The following is a 15,655-nucleotide window of genomic DNA, read 5'->3' as shown; positions in this document are numbered from 1 at the left end:
GGAATCAGACTGACAGGTTTGAGAGTAATGGCAATAACCAGCCAGTTTTGAAAGTGAAAGAGGAGAGTGAAAAAGTTGCCTTAAAACTCAACATTCAGAAAACTAAGATCATGGCATCTGGTCCCATCACTTCATGGCAAATAGATGCACAAACAGTGGCAGACTTTGTTTTTTGGCGCTCCAAAATTACAGACTTTATTTCTGGGGGCTCCAAAATCAAAAGTGACTGCAGCCATGAAATTAAAAGGCACTTTCTCCTTGGAAGAAAAATTATGACCAACCTAGACACCATATTAAAAAGCAGAGACATTACTTTGTCAACAAATGTCCATCTAGTCAAAGTTATGGTTTTTCCAGTAGTCATGTATGGATGTGAAAGTTGGACTATAAAGAAAGCTGAGCACAGAAGAATTGATGCTTTTGAACTGTGGTGTTGGAGAAGACTCTTGAGAGTCCCCTGGACTACAAGGAGATCCAACCAGTCCATTCTAAAGGAAATCAGTCCTGAATATTCATTGGAAGGACTGATGCTGAAGCTGAAACTCCAATACTTTGGCCACCTGATGTGAAGAACTGACTCACTGGAAAAGACCCTGCTGCTGGGAAAGGTTGAAGGCAGGAGAAGGGGACAACAGAGGATGAGTTGGTTGGATGGCATCACTGACTCGATGGACATGGGTTTGGGTGGACTCCGGCAGTTGGTGATGGACAGGGAGGCCTGGCATGCTACAGTCCATAGGGTCTCAGAGTCGGACACGATTGAGTGACTGAACTGAACTGAACTTACACACATATATCCATACCTGAATCTCGTCTCCAACAGCCACTTCCCCTCACCTCCTCGGTTCTCTCTTTGGACTCCTCTACTGATGGGGAGCTCATCAATTCCCTAGGCAGCTTATTCCATACCTTGATACCTCTGACTCCAGAAAAGTCAGTAATTTCCTCCTACTATTTCCCAATCCCCCTCCTGGGGCCCATATAGGTCGTACCTCACTCCTCCCTAGTGTGACAGGTTTTCCTGCAAGAGGGCAGTCCTGTGACAGTTCAAAGTCACCATTGGACTGACCATCGTGACAGTTAGATCAGACTCCAGCTCCTTGGCTTGGAGGCTATTTAAATTTGGTCTTGCTAGTAAATCAAGGAGGAAAGAGAATTTCCAGACAAGGCCCCTCTCAGAGCACCTCTTCCTCTCCCAGGGGAGCCTCTTGATCCCAGGCCGCTGTCAGTCACTCTTAGGGCTCCTGAGGGATGGAGGTATCATGAGGGAGAGGGGGCTAGCTTCCCAGGACCACCCTGGACTTTCAAATTCTCTAAGGAGCCTTGGCACCCATCTGTTCACAATCTACATCTAAAGCTAGGCTGCTTATAATCTGGAGGAAGAGGCGTGGCCTAAGTGAGGGGCGGTGCCTTCATTGCTTGCCCTCCCATGTGAGCACCACCAGGCTCCGCCCACCATCACTCTACCCCTGGCTCCTTTCTGCGCTGCAACTGAACCAGTAATTTTTTTACAAAATTTTAAAAGTTGAGTAGATCAAGATACTCTGTAAACTACAAACCTGGTAGACTGAGTATAGAAAAAATTCAACTAAAACTTACCAGGCACATTAATATATGAATGACAGTGAGGACTGGTCTGGTAAACAGGTGTGGTGATCAGCAGGCCATACATGCTAACTGATTGTCCCTGGGACCAAGATCATGGCACATCAAAATCCAATGCTGGGGGAAAGTGGAGCAGCTACAGGGACTGATAACGGGTTTGTACCCATTAACCCAAGGGGTTAGCGGTACCCAGGCACCTCTCGTTCCCTCCTGGAGTCTGACAGATTAGGATAGGACGGGCAGTCCTGTGGTAACCCCCCCATGAGGTTTTGAGGGGCTTGCATGGGCCTGGGGCCCCACAGGGCTCTCTCCCTGGAGTCCCTCCCAGCCTCCCTGATCCACAGCCAAGGAAACGGAAGGCCAGAGACAGCAAGCAGAGAAACTCCCCTGATCAAGTCGAGGGGATTTTGCAGGTGTGAAGCAGGGGATGGTTCTTAATCCTGCCACAGAGATGGGGACAGATGACCAGCCAGGGAGACCACGGTGGGGACAGAAGGGACACAGAAGAGAAACGCAGCATTAGATTGTGACAGCAGCAGCTGAATCAGTCCTAGAACCCCGGGGGCCCCAGGATCTTTGCTCTCCCTAAACCCATTCTTACCAAAAGCGGAGTCCAGCTCCTCTGGGGCCCTGGGAGTGTTCCAGGCCCACCTTTCTATGAGGAGAGAAAGAGCTGAAGCTCCAGTGACCACCAGAGTGAGGCACGACAGACATGGCAGGATGTCAGGGGCCCTTCCTGTCCCCCTTCCTCCCTGCTACCCCCGCCCTCACTGGTACAGGATTCTGACTTTGGAGACCCCTCTAAAATATCCCCTTGGCCCTCTATGGGCTGAATTGTATCCCCCCAAATTCCTTTGCTGGAGTTCTAACCCCAAATATAATGTGCCTGTACTTTGGGGAGGTAATTAGGGTAGAACGAGGTCAGCGGGGGTAGGCCTGAATCCAGTGTGGCTGGACTTCTTATAAGAAGAGAAAGTTTGGCCCCAGATGTATATAGAAGGAAGACCATGTGGAGAAACAGGGAGAAGATGGCCATCCGCAAAACGTGGAGAGAGACCTCAGAAGAAACAACCCCACTGGCACCTTGAACTTGGACCTCCAGCCTCTAGAAATGTGAGGAAATAAGTGTATGTTGTCATTTAATCACCCCCCTCCACCCCTCTACCGCTGCCTGTAGTACCTTGTGTGTCAGCAAACAAATACAGCCCTCACCTACCATCTGGGTCTCACTGTTACAGCGGCATCCACAGGATGACGGGCTGTAGATCTAAACTTTTCAGAGAAGGAAGCCAGTGGGGGGAAAACACATTTCATCTATGAGTTCTGTTTGACATCCATCTCTGAGACTTCATAATTCTATATGCTCTAACAAAAGACTTGCTCATCTCCTCAGTGGCATTCTGAGCAGTAAACAGGGGAGGCTGACCCCATTTTACAGATGGGTAAGTGGGAGCCCAGGGAGCCTAAACTGCCTTTCCTAGGTGAGGACTTTCCCATCGTGCACTGCTGCACATTGGTACCTCCATACACTGTCATGTTTGCTAATTTCTCCTTCCAGGGACTCCCCTAAATTCTTCCTGTATTCTCAAAGCCTTCTCCTCTCTCTTTGTCCCAGGACTCACCTTCTTCAATCCTCTGCACTTCTGTCTCACTTTTGCATTCAGCTTCTTGCTCTTCACATGGCCGTGTCTTTGAAGCTGGAAAAACCTTTCCCCAAACCCTGCTGCCCCTCCTTTTAGCCCTGCTGGCCCTTCCTCTCCCTGACAAGTTTCCCCTGGACTGTGGACAGTGGTTGCTTCTGTCTTTTCACCCCATGCTCTTGAGCCCACAGGCAAACGTTCACTTCACTCTTTGCATTGCAGCTGCTCACAGGCACCATTCTCAGTCTCCTGAGTCGTAATAGCCACCAAATACCGAGGGACCTACTGCTGCAGGTGCTGTGTCATCCATCCTTAAATGACCTTGAGAGATGGATAATGTTAGCCCAGTCTACTGACTTGGTAAGGCAAACATTCAGCCTATAGCAGAGTAGACATTCAGAGCAGCCTCCATGCTTCTATAGGTTTTACTTTCAGGAACCCCACTAAAGTTCTCATGGTGAAAGGAGAAAATTCCCCTTGTGTTCCTGGCATGGGATGGGAAAAGTAACTATGTTGAAAGAAGCCTAGAGGGTTATTCACAATAAGGGCCTTCCAGGGGAAACTCCACCAGAGCCTTATCTTACTTGAGAGAAGGGCAATTATCCAGCTCTGGTCCCCTGTAGACTTCCTGTCTCACGTAAGGAAAGAGGGAAAAAAAGCTTGAGAATTGTTTCTGCAAGTCATAACCCAGGAACTCAGTCCTGCTAAAAAATAAAAAAAAAAGTGAATGAGGTTTAATCATAGGATGACAGAACACTTATCAGCACATTTCCACCACATCAACAGGCCCCAGGACAATAATAGCAGATCACAACTGAAAAAGCTGCAAGTCACAGAATCTATTTAAGAAAGGGTTCCTAGGGAAATCCAAAGATAACAGGGGAAGACAATAAACAAAGAAATTAGAGGAAACAATCTTTGGCACCCGTAATGATTATTCAACACAGCCCAGCTTCTACACAGATTAACACAAAGCCTTGTACTGAAAGCTTAACCACCTCAGGTTCTCTCTTTCTCTTTTTAAAAGATTTATTTATTTATGACTGTGCAGGGTCTTCACTGCTGCATGTGAGCTTTCTCCAGTTGTGGCAAGTGGGGGCTACTCATAGCAGCGCACAGGATTCTCACTGTAGGGGTTTCTCTTGTGGAACACGGGTTCTGGGCACATGGACTGCAGTATTCTCGGCGCGTGGGCTCGGTAGCTGTGGATCCCAGGCTCTAGAGCACTGGCTCCGTAGTCATGGGGTACGGGTTTAGTTGTCCCACGGCAGATGGGATCTTCCCGAGCCAGGGGTTGAACTCGTATCTCCTGCGTTGGCAGACAGTTTCTTTACCACTGAGCCACCAGGGAAGCCCTACCTCAGTTTCTCTTGTCAATGCATCATGTCTGGCTTTCAACAAATATGGTAGATATTAATCCAACTATATCAAGAGTCACTTTTAGTGTGAATGTTCTAAGGATACCAATTAAAAGACAAAAATTGTCAAAGTGAGTCAAAAAAAAAAAGACCTGACCACGTGCTGTCTACAAGAAAGTCACTTTAAGTATAAAGACATAGACAGATTAAAAGTAAAAAGACAGAAAAAATACACCATGGTAACACTAATCAAAGTAAAATTGAAGTGACCATGTTAATCTTAGACAAAGAGACTTCTGAACAGGAAAATTATCAGAGATAAAGAGGTTCATTACATACTGATAAAGGGGTCAAGTTTGTTTTTTAATGTAACAAGACATGACAAATAATTGTAACAAATACACTACACTAATGTAAAATGTTAATAATAAGGAAAATTATGTGGTGTGTGTTTATGTGTTACATGTCTTGGAAGATATATGGAAACTGTACTATCTGCTTGATTTTTCTGTACCTCTAAAACTGCTCTAAAAACAAAGTTTACTAATTTTTAAAAGGTAATACGCGTTGATTTTTTTAACTTGGAAGAATTGGAAAAATAGAAAATTAAAATTCTGAAGACTTTATCATCCAAAGACAACTGATATTGACAATTTGATAAAGTGCTACCAGACTTCTTTGTGTAATCTTTTCTAATAGAAATTTCTTTATATTATACCCTGTACCTTCGTCTGTCTTCTGTTAAGCTGTCTGTGTCTTCCACAAGGTCTTAAGTTCTCCTAGGGCAAGAACCACAACTCAATTTTCATATTTCACATGGTTCTGCCATAAAATCTGGAACATAGTAGGACTTCAATAAATTTTTATTCAGTTTGGTTCAGTCGCTCAGTTGTGTCCGACTCTTTGTGACTCCATGAACCGCAGCATGCCAGGCCTCCCTGTCCATCACCAACTCCCGGAGTCCACCCAAACCCATGTCCATTGAGTCGGTGATACCATCCAACCATCTCATCCTCTGTCATCCCCTTCTCCTTCTGCCCTCAATCTTTCCCGGCATCAGTGTCTTTTCCAATGAGTCAGCTCTTTGCATCAGGTGGCCAAAGGATTGAAGTTTCAGCTTCAACATCAGTCCTTCCAATGAATACCCAGGACTGATCTCCTTCAGGGTGGACTGGTTGGATCTCCTTGCAGTCCAAGGGACTCTCAAGAGTCTTCTCCAACACCACAGTTCAAAAGCATCAATTCTTCAATGCTCAGCCTTCTTTATGGTCCAACTTTCACATCCATACATGACCACTGGAAAAACCATAGCCTTGACTAGATGGACCTTTGTTGGCAAAGTAATGTCTCTGCTTTTTAATATGCTGTCTATGTTGGTCATAACTTTTCTTCCAAGGAGTAAGTGTCTTTTAATTTCATGGCTGCAATCACCAACTGCAGTGATTTTGGAGCCCCCCAAAATAAAGTCAGCCACTGTGTCCACTGTTTCCCCATCTATTTGCCATGAAGTGATGGGACCGGATGCCATGATCTTCGTTTTCTGAATGTTGAGCTTTAAGCCAACTTTTTCACTCTCCTCTTTCACTTTCATCAAGAGGCTTTTTAGCTCCTCTTCCCTTTCTGCCATAAGGGTGGTGTCATCTGCATATCTGAGGTTATTGATATTTCTCCCGCAATCTTGATTCCAGCTTGTGCTTCATCCAGCCCAGCATTTCTCATGACGTACTCTGCATATAAGTTAAATAAGCAGGGTGACAATATACAGCCTTGACGTACTCCTTTTTCTATTTGGAACCAGCCTGTTGTTCCATGTCCAGTTCTAACTGTTGCTTCCTGACCTGCATACAGGTTTCTCAAGAGGCAGGTCAGGTGGTCTGGTATTCCCATCTCTTTCAGAATTTTCCACAGTTTATTGTGAGCCACAATTTAATAGAAAAGAATCTTACCTGCATCAAATCTATACTTTCTGGGGAAAAAATTTACAGAATGATTAAGAAAAAAAAAAAATATATATATATATATATAATGAGAAACTCTTATTTTAGACACATTTAGATAGATAGAGATGGGCTGGAGACACTAACACAACAGAACCAAGGGGAAAAAAGTACACAATTTACCTTTGAAGAGCTTTGAAGGTAGCCTTTGGTGCTCACATTGCTCAGAGGGCTAAACCTCTGACCATGCTGGTCCAGGAACCAGGCTGGGAGGCTTGTACAGAGCATGTTGCTCTTCCAGGTTGCATCTGCAGAGCCCATTGTGAATGTATTTCTTCATGAGATCAAGCACCTGATGGAACTTACAGTGTTAATACCACCTGTCCGTGCTGGCTGCTGGGCAGGGACCCTACTCCTCTTCAGGGACCTAGATTTGAATAAGCACACAAAACTTGTTGGGTGGATAAAGCATTCCACATATAAGATTAGGCCTAGTCTTTAGGGTTTTTTCCTTTTCATAGCATGGCAAATTCTGATTTGATTTTCTCCCTTACATATTCAATATGAAGGATCCTCAAACAAGTAAATGAACTTCCTTCTCCATCTTAAGTCAGTTTGAAATTTAAATTTCCATTTTCAGAAAAAGTGGTGATTTATCTGGAAGAATTTTCTTTGATAATCTTCTTAATTCCTTAATTCATCTATTCTTGGAGTCTAGTGGAATGACAGATTTTACAAATTATACCTGTCATAATTTCTATCAATTCAGGCGATATGAGGGCTGCTGACCAACTCCCCCACACACACGGCCAAAAGAGAGCAAAACCAGAGGATTCTTTGGACCTCAGGTCAAATCATAATGACAATAATAACTGGTGTTGATATAGTGCTTTATATTCAATTCAACAGAAAGTTCAGTAATTTCATAAATGTTCTCACTTGATTAGTGCCCTAAGGTATTGTCTGGTCCCTGGGCACTTGGCCTGGATTCGAAAGAGCCCCATTCCCAGAACAAACAAAGCTCTGCTGACATGTCTCAAAGAATACCTAAATTGCTCCCTAAGAGAAAAAACCTGGAGTGAGTCAAAGGGAAAATCATGTGTTTGTCCACCTTCTGGTTCTGGTACCCAAGATGTAAAGCATGCACTGGTGGGCTGATGGCCACTGTTCTAATCCTCCTCTTTGGGGAGTTCCTGGCTGTGGTCCCCTGGCTCTCTGCAGGGAGTAGGGCAATGAATGTTAAGGCCAGAAGTCTTGGTACACGGTGTCCTTGCCAGAAAAGGATAGGAGAGGGAGGCAGGTGGTGGTCTGCACTTGGATAATAGTGAGAATAATTGCTAATAATTTGTGAGCAATTAATAGAGCAGATCTATTACTCCTCATAACCCCTACAAAAGTAGGTAATCTGCTATAACAGTCCATTTCAACTGTATAGTGCTTTACACAGTTAATTTTTCACCTGTTAATTACAAGCCATCGAATGAGCACTGAACTCCATGCATAATCCATGACACCTTGTGCATTATTGCACTCGCTCCCCACAAGCACCCTATGGCTAGGCCCTGAACTGTCCTCCTTGTGCAGCGAAGGATACTGAGACTTAGAGATGCAGGGTCACTTCCAAAGTCTGGGCCTTCATTCTGCCTCTTTTGACCCTCACAATAACAGAGTGGATAATCACTGCCCTACAGTTGATGAAATTGAAAGCGGGAGGAGAAGGGGACTACAGAGGATGAGATGGTTGGATGGCATCACCAACTCAAGGGACATGAGTCTGAGTAAAATCCAGGAGTTGGTGATGGACAGGAAGGCTTGGCATGCTGTAGTCCACAGGGTCGCAAAGAGTTGGACACGACTGAGAGACTGAACTGAACTGAACAGTTGGAAAGCAGAGTTTCAGCTGAGGGAAGAGGCTCATTCTTGGTCACCCAGGCATTTGACCTACTGGCCACACAGACCAAGTCCTTCTACATGCTCCAGGACACTGTAAGATTGAACAGCGGGACACCTGGCTCCCTGGGACCTTACAGAGCCCCCACTGGGGCTCTTCTCCTGAAAGTGGAGAAGCAAACTTGTCAAATTCAACAAAATCTCCAAGCTGGGTGGGAAGACTGCCACCCTGAATATTACAATGTGAATCCAAATCACCACTGTAGGTTTGAGAAAACGGCAAGTGTGAACAAAATAACGTTCAATAACAAAGCAGTGTGGGATCCTGTAGTCAGACCTGGATCTTGATCTCAGCTCTGCCCCTTTGAGCTATTGGACTCTGGGTGAGTTCCTCGCCTTTGAGATCCTGTTTCCCTCTTTCCTTCCACAAATGGGCTCCCCACTTCCACTTCCCTTCCCACTTCCACAAGTGGGCTTCCCTTGTGGCTCAGATGGTAAAGAATCCGCCTGCAATGCAGGAGACCTGGCTTGATCCCTGGGTTGGGAAGATCCCCTGGAGAAGGGAAAGGCTACCCACTCCAATATTCTGGCCTGGACAATTCCATGGACTGTATAGTCCATGGGGTCCCAAAGAGTTGACTGAGCAACTTTCACTTTCCTCCCTCTCCCATAAAGTGGGTGTCAGGATATTTTTCTCTTAAAGGAATTAAAATATTTACATAAAATATACAGGAAAGGCTAGATAACTATTTGCTTCAATTCCTATTGAGAAAGGTTTTGATTAGTGCAACTATAGAGGAAAAAATAGCTCAACAGAAGGGCTGGTTTCATAAAAGAGTACCAGGAAAAAATCAGATGAAGGCAGTAATGGGTGGTTGGTTTGTTTTTTTTTTTAACTGTTGTATTGATATTTCTTTGGACTCATTTGACAAATGAAAATCCAACTCCAACTTGATGGCTAGAGTGAGGGGATTCTTTCCAATATTCTCAGCTTCTCAGCTCTGGTCAAGGGTTAATAATGCATTGTGTTGTGGAGGGTGACAGGTGGGAAACAAAAAGATGATTAAAGATCTGACTCTCAGAGTAACTAACGCTTTTGTTCTCTGAAGGTGTTTGTATATATTTAAGTTGTGTTTCTTGTCCTATTAATCTTGCTAATAGTTAGACTGAATTTTATTTAAGGGAGAAAAAGGCTTAAAACAAAGCCTCCTTATCCTTATCTGTATAATGTTGGTATTGTGAGACTATGAAATTTCTAGGTTCCTTCTGGCTTGAAGAATCTTCACATGAGTGTGAAACAAGTACAAATTTAAAACTGTAGATTTCCACAATGGGGTCAGGGCATTTGGAAGCATCCAATGATCCCTTCTTTAGGGTGGATCATTCAGTTTCCAAGAGAAGACACGCTTTTATTTCAAAACTAAACTTTGAAATTTAAAAATAAAGGAAGAGAAGTGGGGGAGGGTGGGAGGTGGGAAGGAGGTTCAAGAGGGAAGGGACATATGTATACCCATGGCGATTCATGTTGATATATGGCAGAAATCAACACAATATTGTAAAGCAATCATCCTCCAATTAAAAATTAATTAATTATTAAAAAATAAAAGAAAAAAAAAGTTTCCAAGGTCAGAAGGAAAGATTTAAATTTTTGAAGAGCTCATCAGCATTTCAAGGGTTGTGATTAGCCCCAGGAATTTACTTTGATGTTTTCAGCTCAGGCACCGCCACCCCCAGCCTTCCCAGGTCCCCTCACCAGTGACTCTGTGTCAGGCTGGGTGGCCACAGCTCTGGGGTCCGAAACTTCCAGTCTCACTCTCCTCTGTTCCTGTTTGTTTATCTGATCTTTTTCATGCTCCCTCTGTTTTCTCGCAATGTCCATTTGTCCATCTTTCTGATGCCTTTTTGGCCCCTGCCCGGTGGCGCTGACCTGAATATAGAAATTTAACTGCTGGCTCACAATTCTTTTTTTAATGGCTAATGAGTTCTCCAGAGTAGGGCTATCGTGGAGTATGAGCCAAGGGAAGAGGTGGAAAGAGAAAGCAGAGGAAGAAGTTTAGCACGAAGCTCCTCAGGGATGTTGGAGAACACCCTACTCAGAGGGTACCTTGAGGAGGAACAGGTGAAACTGTAGGAGGAACCTCTGAGTGCCAGTGACTTGTCTCAGCTTCCCTTGAGAGTCACTCATTCATAGTCACTACCGTCTGTCACCTTCTGTAGGGGAGGGCAGGCTGGAGCAGGAAGAGCTCAGCTTTGCATCAGGCAGATGGGGCCCGGAATAACATGGTTCTGCTGCTCTGAGTCTCAGAATGCGGATCTCCTCGTCTGCAAGAAATGAGCAGTGCTACTGCCATATGTGGGGTGGTGGAAAGGCTCAAATGTGTTCTAAAAACACCTACCTAGAGACTTCCCTGGTGATCCAGTGGCTTAGACTCAGCTCCCAATGCAGGGGGCCTGGGTTTAATCCCTGGTCAGGGACACACACACACACACAAGTCGCTTAGTCGTGTCCGACTCTTTGCGACCCTATGGACTGTAACCTATCAGGCTCCTCTGTCCATGGGATTTTCCAGGCAATAGTACTGGAGTGGATTGCCATTTCCTTCTCCAGCGGATCTTCCCAACCCAGGGATCGAACCCAGGTCTCCCACATTGTAGACAGAAGTTCTACTGTCTGAGCCACCAGGGAAGTCCTCAATAGACCCCATATGCTGCAACTGAGAGTTCACCTGCTGCAACTAAAGATCCCAAATGTGGCAACTAAGACCCAGTGCAGCCAAATAAATAAATATTTAAAAACCAAACAACACCTACTAGTCTTTCCTCTCTCCCTTTTTAGTCCTTTGCATGCCGATTATTCAGAAGATTGCTATTGGAGACTTCCCAAGTGGTTCAGTGGTTAAGACTTTGCCTTCTAGTGCCACGTGGTGGGGGAGGGGTGGGGGTGGTGAATTGGTTTGATCCCTGGTTGGGGAGCTAAGATCCCACATGCCTCAAGGCATGCCTCAAGGCAAAAAACCAGGACATAAAACAGAAACAACATTGCAACAAATTCAATAAAGACTTTAGAAAAGGTAGACATTAAAAAAAAAACTTAGAAAAATAAACAAAAAACTCTTAGAAAAAGATAAAAGCTTGCTGGTTAAGACAATTTGGAACCCCTAACACATTTTCTCATAAAAGCCAGCAGTCCTGAGTTTTGTGAAGGCCCGGACTCCAGCCTACCTTGCCATTCCCCTCTCTTCCTACCTCCATCCACGAACTTGACTTTTAAGCCATGACGAAATCCTCAGCTGTCTTCCCCTCAGCTTCACTACCCACAAACTTTAACTCCTTCATCCTGGAATCTCAGACCTCTGCTTAGAAGAATTCAGCAAGTCAATATCCAGGTGAAATTCAAATCCAGCTGATGATCTGTTCAGAACTGATTTTTCTCTTGCCCGAATTGCCATTCCACTTCACCTAAGCTGGTCATGGGAGCTTTACAATAAAAGTCACAACATATTTCCTTTTGTGCTTGTTATAATGGTAGCACAGTGTTCAATAACCACTTATTGTTGAATAAATGAACAATAATAGCTACATTTGTTGAGTGTATGCTATATGTTAGGTAGTGTACTATGCCTTTTATATGCATTTCTTCATGTAATTATCACAGCAAGGTTAAAAGAATGTATTATGGTCCCCACACTTGGCTTCCCAGGTGGCACCGATCAGTTAAGAAACTCCCTGACAAAGCAGAGATGTTAGAAGATGCAGGTTCTACCCCTGCGTCGGGAAGATCCCCTGGAAAAGGGCATGGCAACCCACTCCAGTTTTCTTGCCTGGAGAATCCCATGGACAGAGGAACCTGGCGGGCTGCAGTCTATGGGTCGCACAGAGTCAGACGTGACTGAAGCGATTTAGCACACACACATGGTCCCCACACTCTGGGGAGCTAAGGCTCAAATGGACCAAGTAACTTTCTCAAAGTCAAGTATCCGGAAAGTAGAGCAAAGATTCCAACCTAGAAACGTGTGAACCCCAAGCCCTGTTTTCCTTCTACTTTCCAAGAGATAGAGCCTAAGTTAAAAATACATAGAACTAAAATCAACTATGGGGACCATTTACAACCTCATGTTTGAATGTGACTTTCAGCAATGCCTGAGGCCAACAAATAACCTTTAGGCAGCTGTTTTCTGACCTGGGGAGGCAGGCCCACCCAAGACAGCAAAGAAGCAGAAGTCCAAACGTGAGGTACATTAAATGCTGCAGAGAAAGTTTACTGCCACTAGAGGGCTCCCTCCTCCTTAGGCAAAAAGTGCAGCCTGGACCGTGCAAGTGCACCCCGCTGCCCTGCGCCGGATCCACTTCACCTCCCTCAAGTTCAACTCATTTTGCCCAAATCCCTGGGACAGCAGCAGAAGTTGGCCAGCCTAGGGAAATCCCTTGGTACTTCCCCAAGCTGGAGCAGTGGCGGAAGGAGGAGCCATTTGCCCCGTGTTTTCACAAGCACATTCCATCCTCTTCTGGGTTAGAAATGCTTTGAGGTCGTCAGTTGAAGCTCCAATATTTTGTCCACCTGATGCGAAGAGCCGACTCATTGGAAAATACCCTGATGCTGGGAAAGATTAAGGGCAAGAGGAGAAGGGAGGTGACAGAAGATGAGATGGTTGGATGGTATCACCTATTCAATGAACATGAGATTTTGGAAACTCCAGGAGATAGTGATAGCCCAGGAAGCCTGGTGTGCTGCAGTCCATGGAGTCTCAAATGGTTGGACATGACTTGGAGACTGGACAACTAACAACTAACAATGCTCAATGGGGGCCGGGGCGGGTTGGGGGCGGGGGGATGGAAGCTGGTCTCCCTGCATAAGCTCAGGATGTGAGAGGGAGTGGAAAAGTAAACTTTCCTCCCAGGAAAAGTGGAGGCTCTGTGGTGGTAATCCAGAAGTGAGGTCCAACTGCCAGCCTGGTGGGCTGCAGGCTCTGAGCCTACAGCAAAGGAGCACAGAGCAAGTGACCCAATGAGACCCCACTTCCGTGGGCCCTCTGGAGGCCAGGCACCCTCAGATTTTGCTGAGACAGGGTCGAGGTGTGGTGGTCGGTGGGAAGGCCTTCTGGTGTAATGAAGCAGTTTTGTTTGAAAATATCTTGCCAGGAGAAACATCTCTTGGGGCCATGGTTGTGCAGCTACAGTCAGGGAACTCCCCCATCTTCACCACTTCCCAGGGGCCCTGCTGGGGAGGTGCTTCTGCAGCAGCCCCTTGGGGTTCCCTCGGGTTGGAATGAGGACTCAGTGCTGCATTTTAACACTGTATCAACAGCAACGCATGAAGTTCAGGCAAATTACTGAACTGTATCTAGGCTATTATTACAACTACAGGAAAGAACAGATAACCGGTAAAGGGTTGAGAGGCTATTTGGAAGGAGGTAAAGGCCTGGTGATCCTCCCCGTTTTAGACTTGTTGATTTTGTTAGATTATGTGTGTATGCAAAAGTTGAAGAAAAAGGGTGAAGCGAAGGTAAATTGAGTTACAAAACATTTCCAAAGGCTTCACCATGCCCTGATAGCAGGTTTCAAGAAACTGGACGGGCAGCTTGGACCAGAGAGCCCTGGATGGAGAAGCGATAGCCGAGAGCATGAACTCCGGGTTCGAGGCCCCGGAAGGAACAGATGCGAACTGAGGTGGCCCCGCGTGGCCGATCACGTTGTACATGGGAACATTTTCCTATAACTACATCCCGCCCTCTCCATCCTACAATTCCGCTGGGCACCCAGGGTAGGATTGGATCTTGGCGGTAATCAGGCGACCTTAGCCCGGCCTGCAGAGAAGGACAGGCCCGGCAGCAGCCAGCAGCCGGGGAGAGGCGACGAGGACATTGTTCCAGACTCTCGGGTGGGGTCTTGTGGGGGGAGGGGACGCGGTAGCCGTCCCAGGGGACCCGTGCATCAGCGCGTCCAAGCGCCTGGGCTTTGTGAAGTGTCTTGAGTCACCATGGAAATCCGAAGGAACGCGGAGAATGGCACCCGGGGGTCGGCTGGTTCTCGGGCCGCGCCCTTCCTCCCCTCTCGGACCCTGGCCCCTCGGCAGGGCCTGTCGGGAGTTGTAGTCCCCAGGCGGTGGCCGCGCGCGCCGCCGAGGATGCAGGGCGCCGCCGGTCCCCGCCTCCCCCTAACCTGCTAGCGCGAGGTGGGGAGCGCTGGGGAGGAGCTGTCGCTCCCATGATTGGCGGAGGCCTCCTCCAGCCCCCACCCAAGTCCCCTCCCCCGCTCGCCGCTTCGGACTTCGGAGCCCCCGCGCGCCAAGGCGGCTATCGAGCGAGCGCGCGTGCAGCCGCGCCGCCCAGAGCACCCGCAGCGCCGGCGCCGCGGCGAGACAGGAGGAGAACCCACCCACCGACAGAACCCCGCAGCCGCGGCATCCCGGAGGAGTGGGTGATGGCAGGGCGGGCGGTGGGCTTATTCTCCCCGGGCTGGGACGTCCATCTCACACAATCTGTTTCTCTGGGAGGGGCACAATAGAGCTGGGGTCGGAGTGCGCCTAGGGAACCGGCTGCTGGGAACGCGGCGGGAGGTGTGGTTTGGAATTCGGGGCAGCCTTTTCGGGCTAAACTGGGACCCGAATCGGTTCCTCTTTGTAAGCCCACGGAGCTCCCGGAGCGCCGAGCGGTACCTTATTCATAGTAGGCGTTTAATAGATGCTCGTGGGATTGCAAAGAACTGGGGTGAGGAGGCTGGCTTGGTGGAAGGGTTTCGCTCCTAGGACACAGTAGACGCCCAGCCTCGTCGAGGTGCAGTGAATGGCTGGAGGGCTGGGCGGGGGCTTCTCTGGCCGTGGGCCCGTCCTGCCCAATACCTTAAATCGGCGCCGTCCTCTGCCCGCGCGGATCACCTCCCGCCTCCCCCCCGCCCCCCGCCCGCCCCACGCTCCCGGCATACACACACACCCTCTGTCCCTCTCGCCTCCGGCTTGGAGTTTGCCCAGTCTGGACCGGACCCAGCGGCCCGTCCACGTCCGGCTAACGGGTAGACTATTCGCCGGCCGCCTCTGGAGGCACCTGTCTGAACCACAAAGACCGCCTTTCGCTGCCCAGCCCAGAGCGGGCGCCAAGCGGAGTCCCTTCGCCCGAGCCCAGCGCGGGAGCGCTCCCGGGGGCATCGATCTTGGCGGGCGACGCCCCAGACCGGGGGAGGAGGCAGGAGTCAGAGTTGGAGAGGAGCTGAGATGGAGAGGCGGAGGCGA

General features: G+C 47.6%; 1 protein-coding gene across 1 annotated transcript in view; it reads left to right on the top strand.

The window, feature by feature from the left end:
- Positions 14,635 to 15,655, top strand: part of DPYSL5 (dihydropyrimidinase like 5) — an 89,557-nt gene continuing 88,536 nt past the window's right edge. Inside the window, exon 1 of the mRNA XM_018055527.1 lies at positions 14,635 to 14,843. Coding sequence (XP_017911016.1) covers positions 14,635 to 14,843 — 209 coding nt within the window. The remainder of the gene's footprint in view (positions 14,844 to 15,655) is intronic.

This window comes from Capra hircus, chromosome 11 (assembly GCF_001704415.2).
Source record: "Capra hircus breed San Clemente chromosome 11, ASM170441v1, whole genome shotgun sequence".
Lineage (NCBI taxonomy): Eukaryota > Metazoa > Chordata > Mammalia > Artiodactyla > Bovidae > Capra > Capra hircus.
The sequence above is the reverse complement of the archived record's forward strand: the minus strand, read 5'-3'. Positions and strand labels throughout refer to the sequence as shown.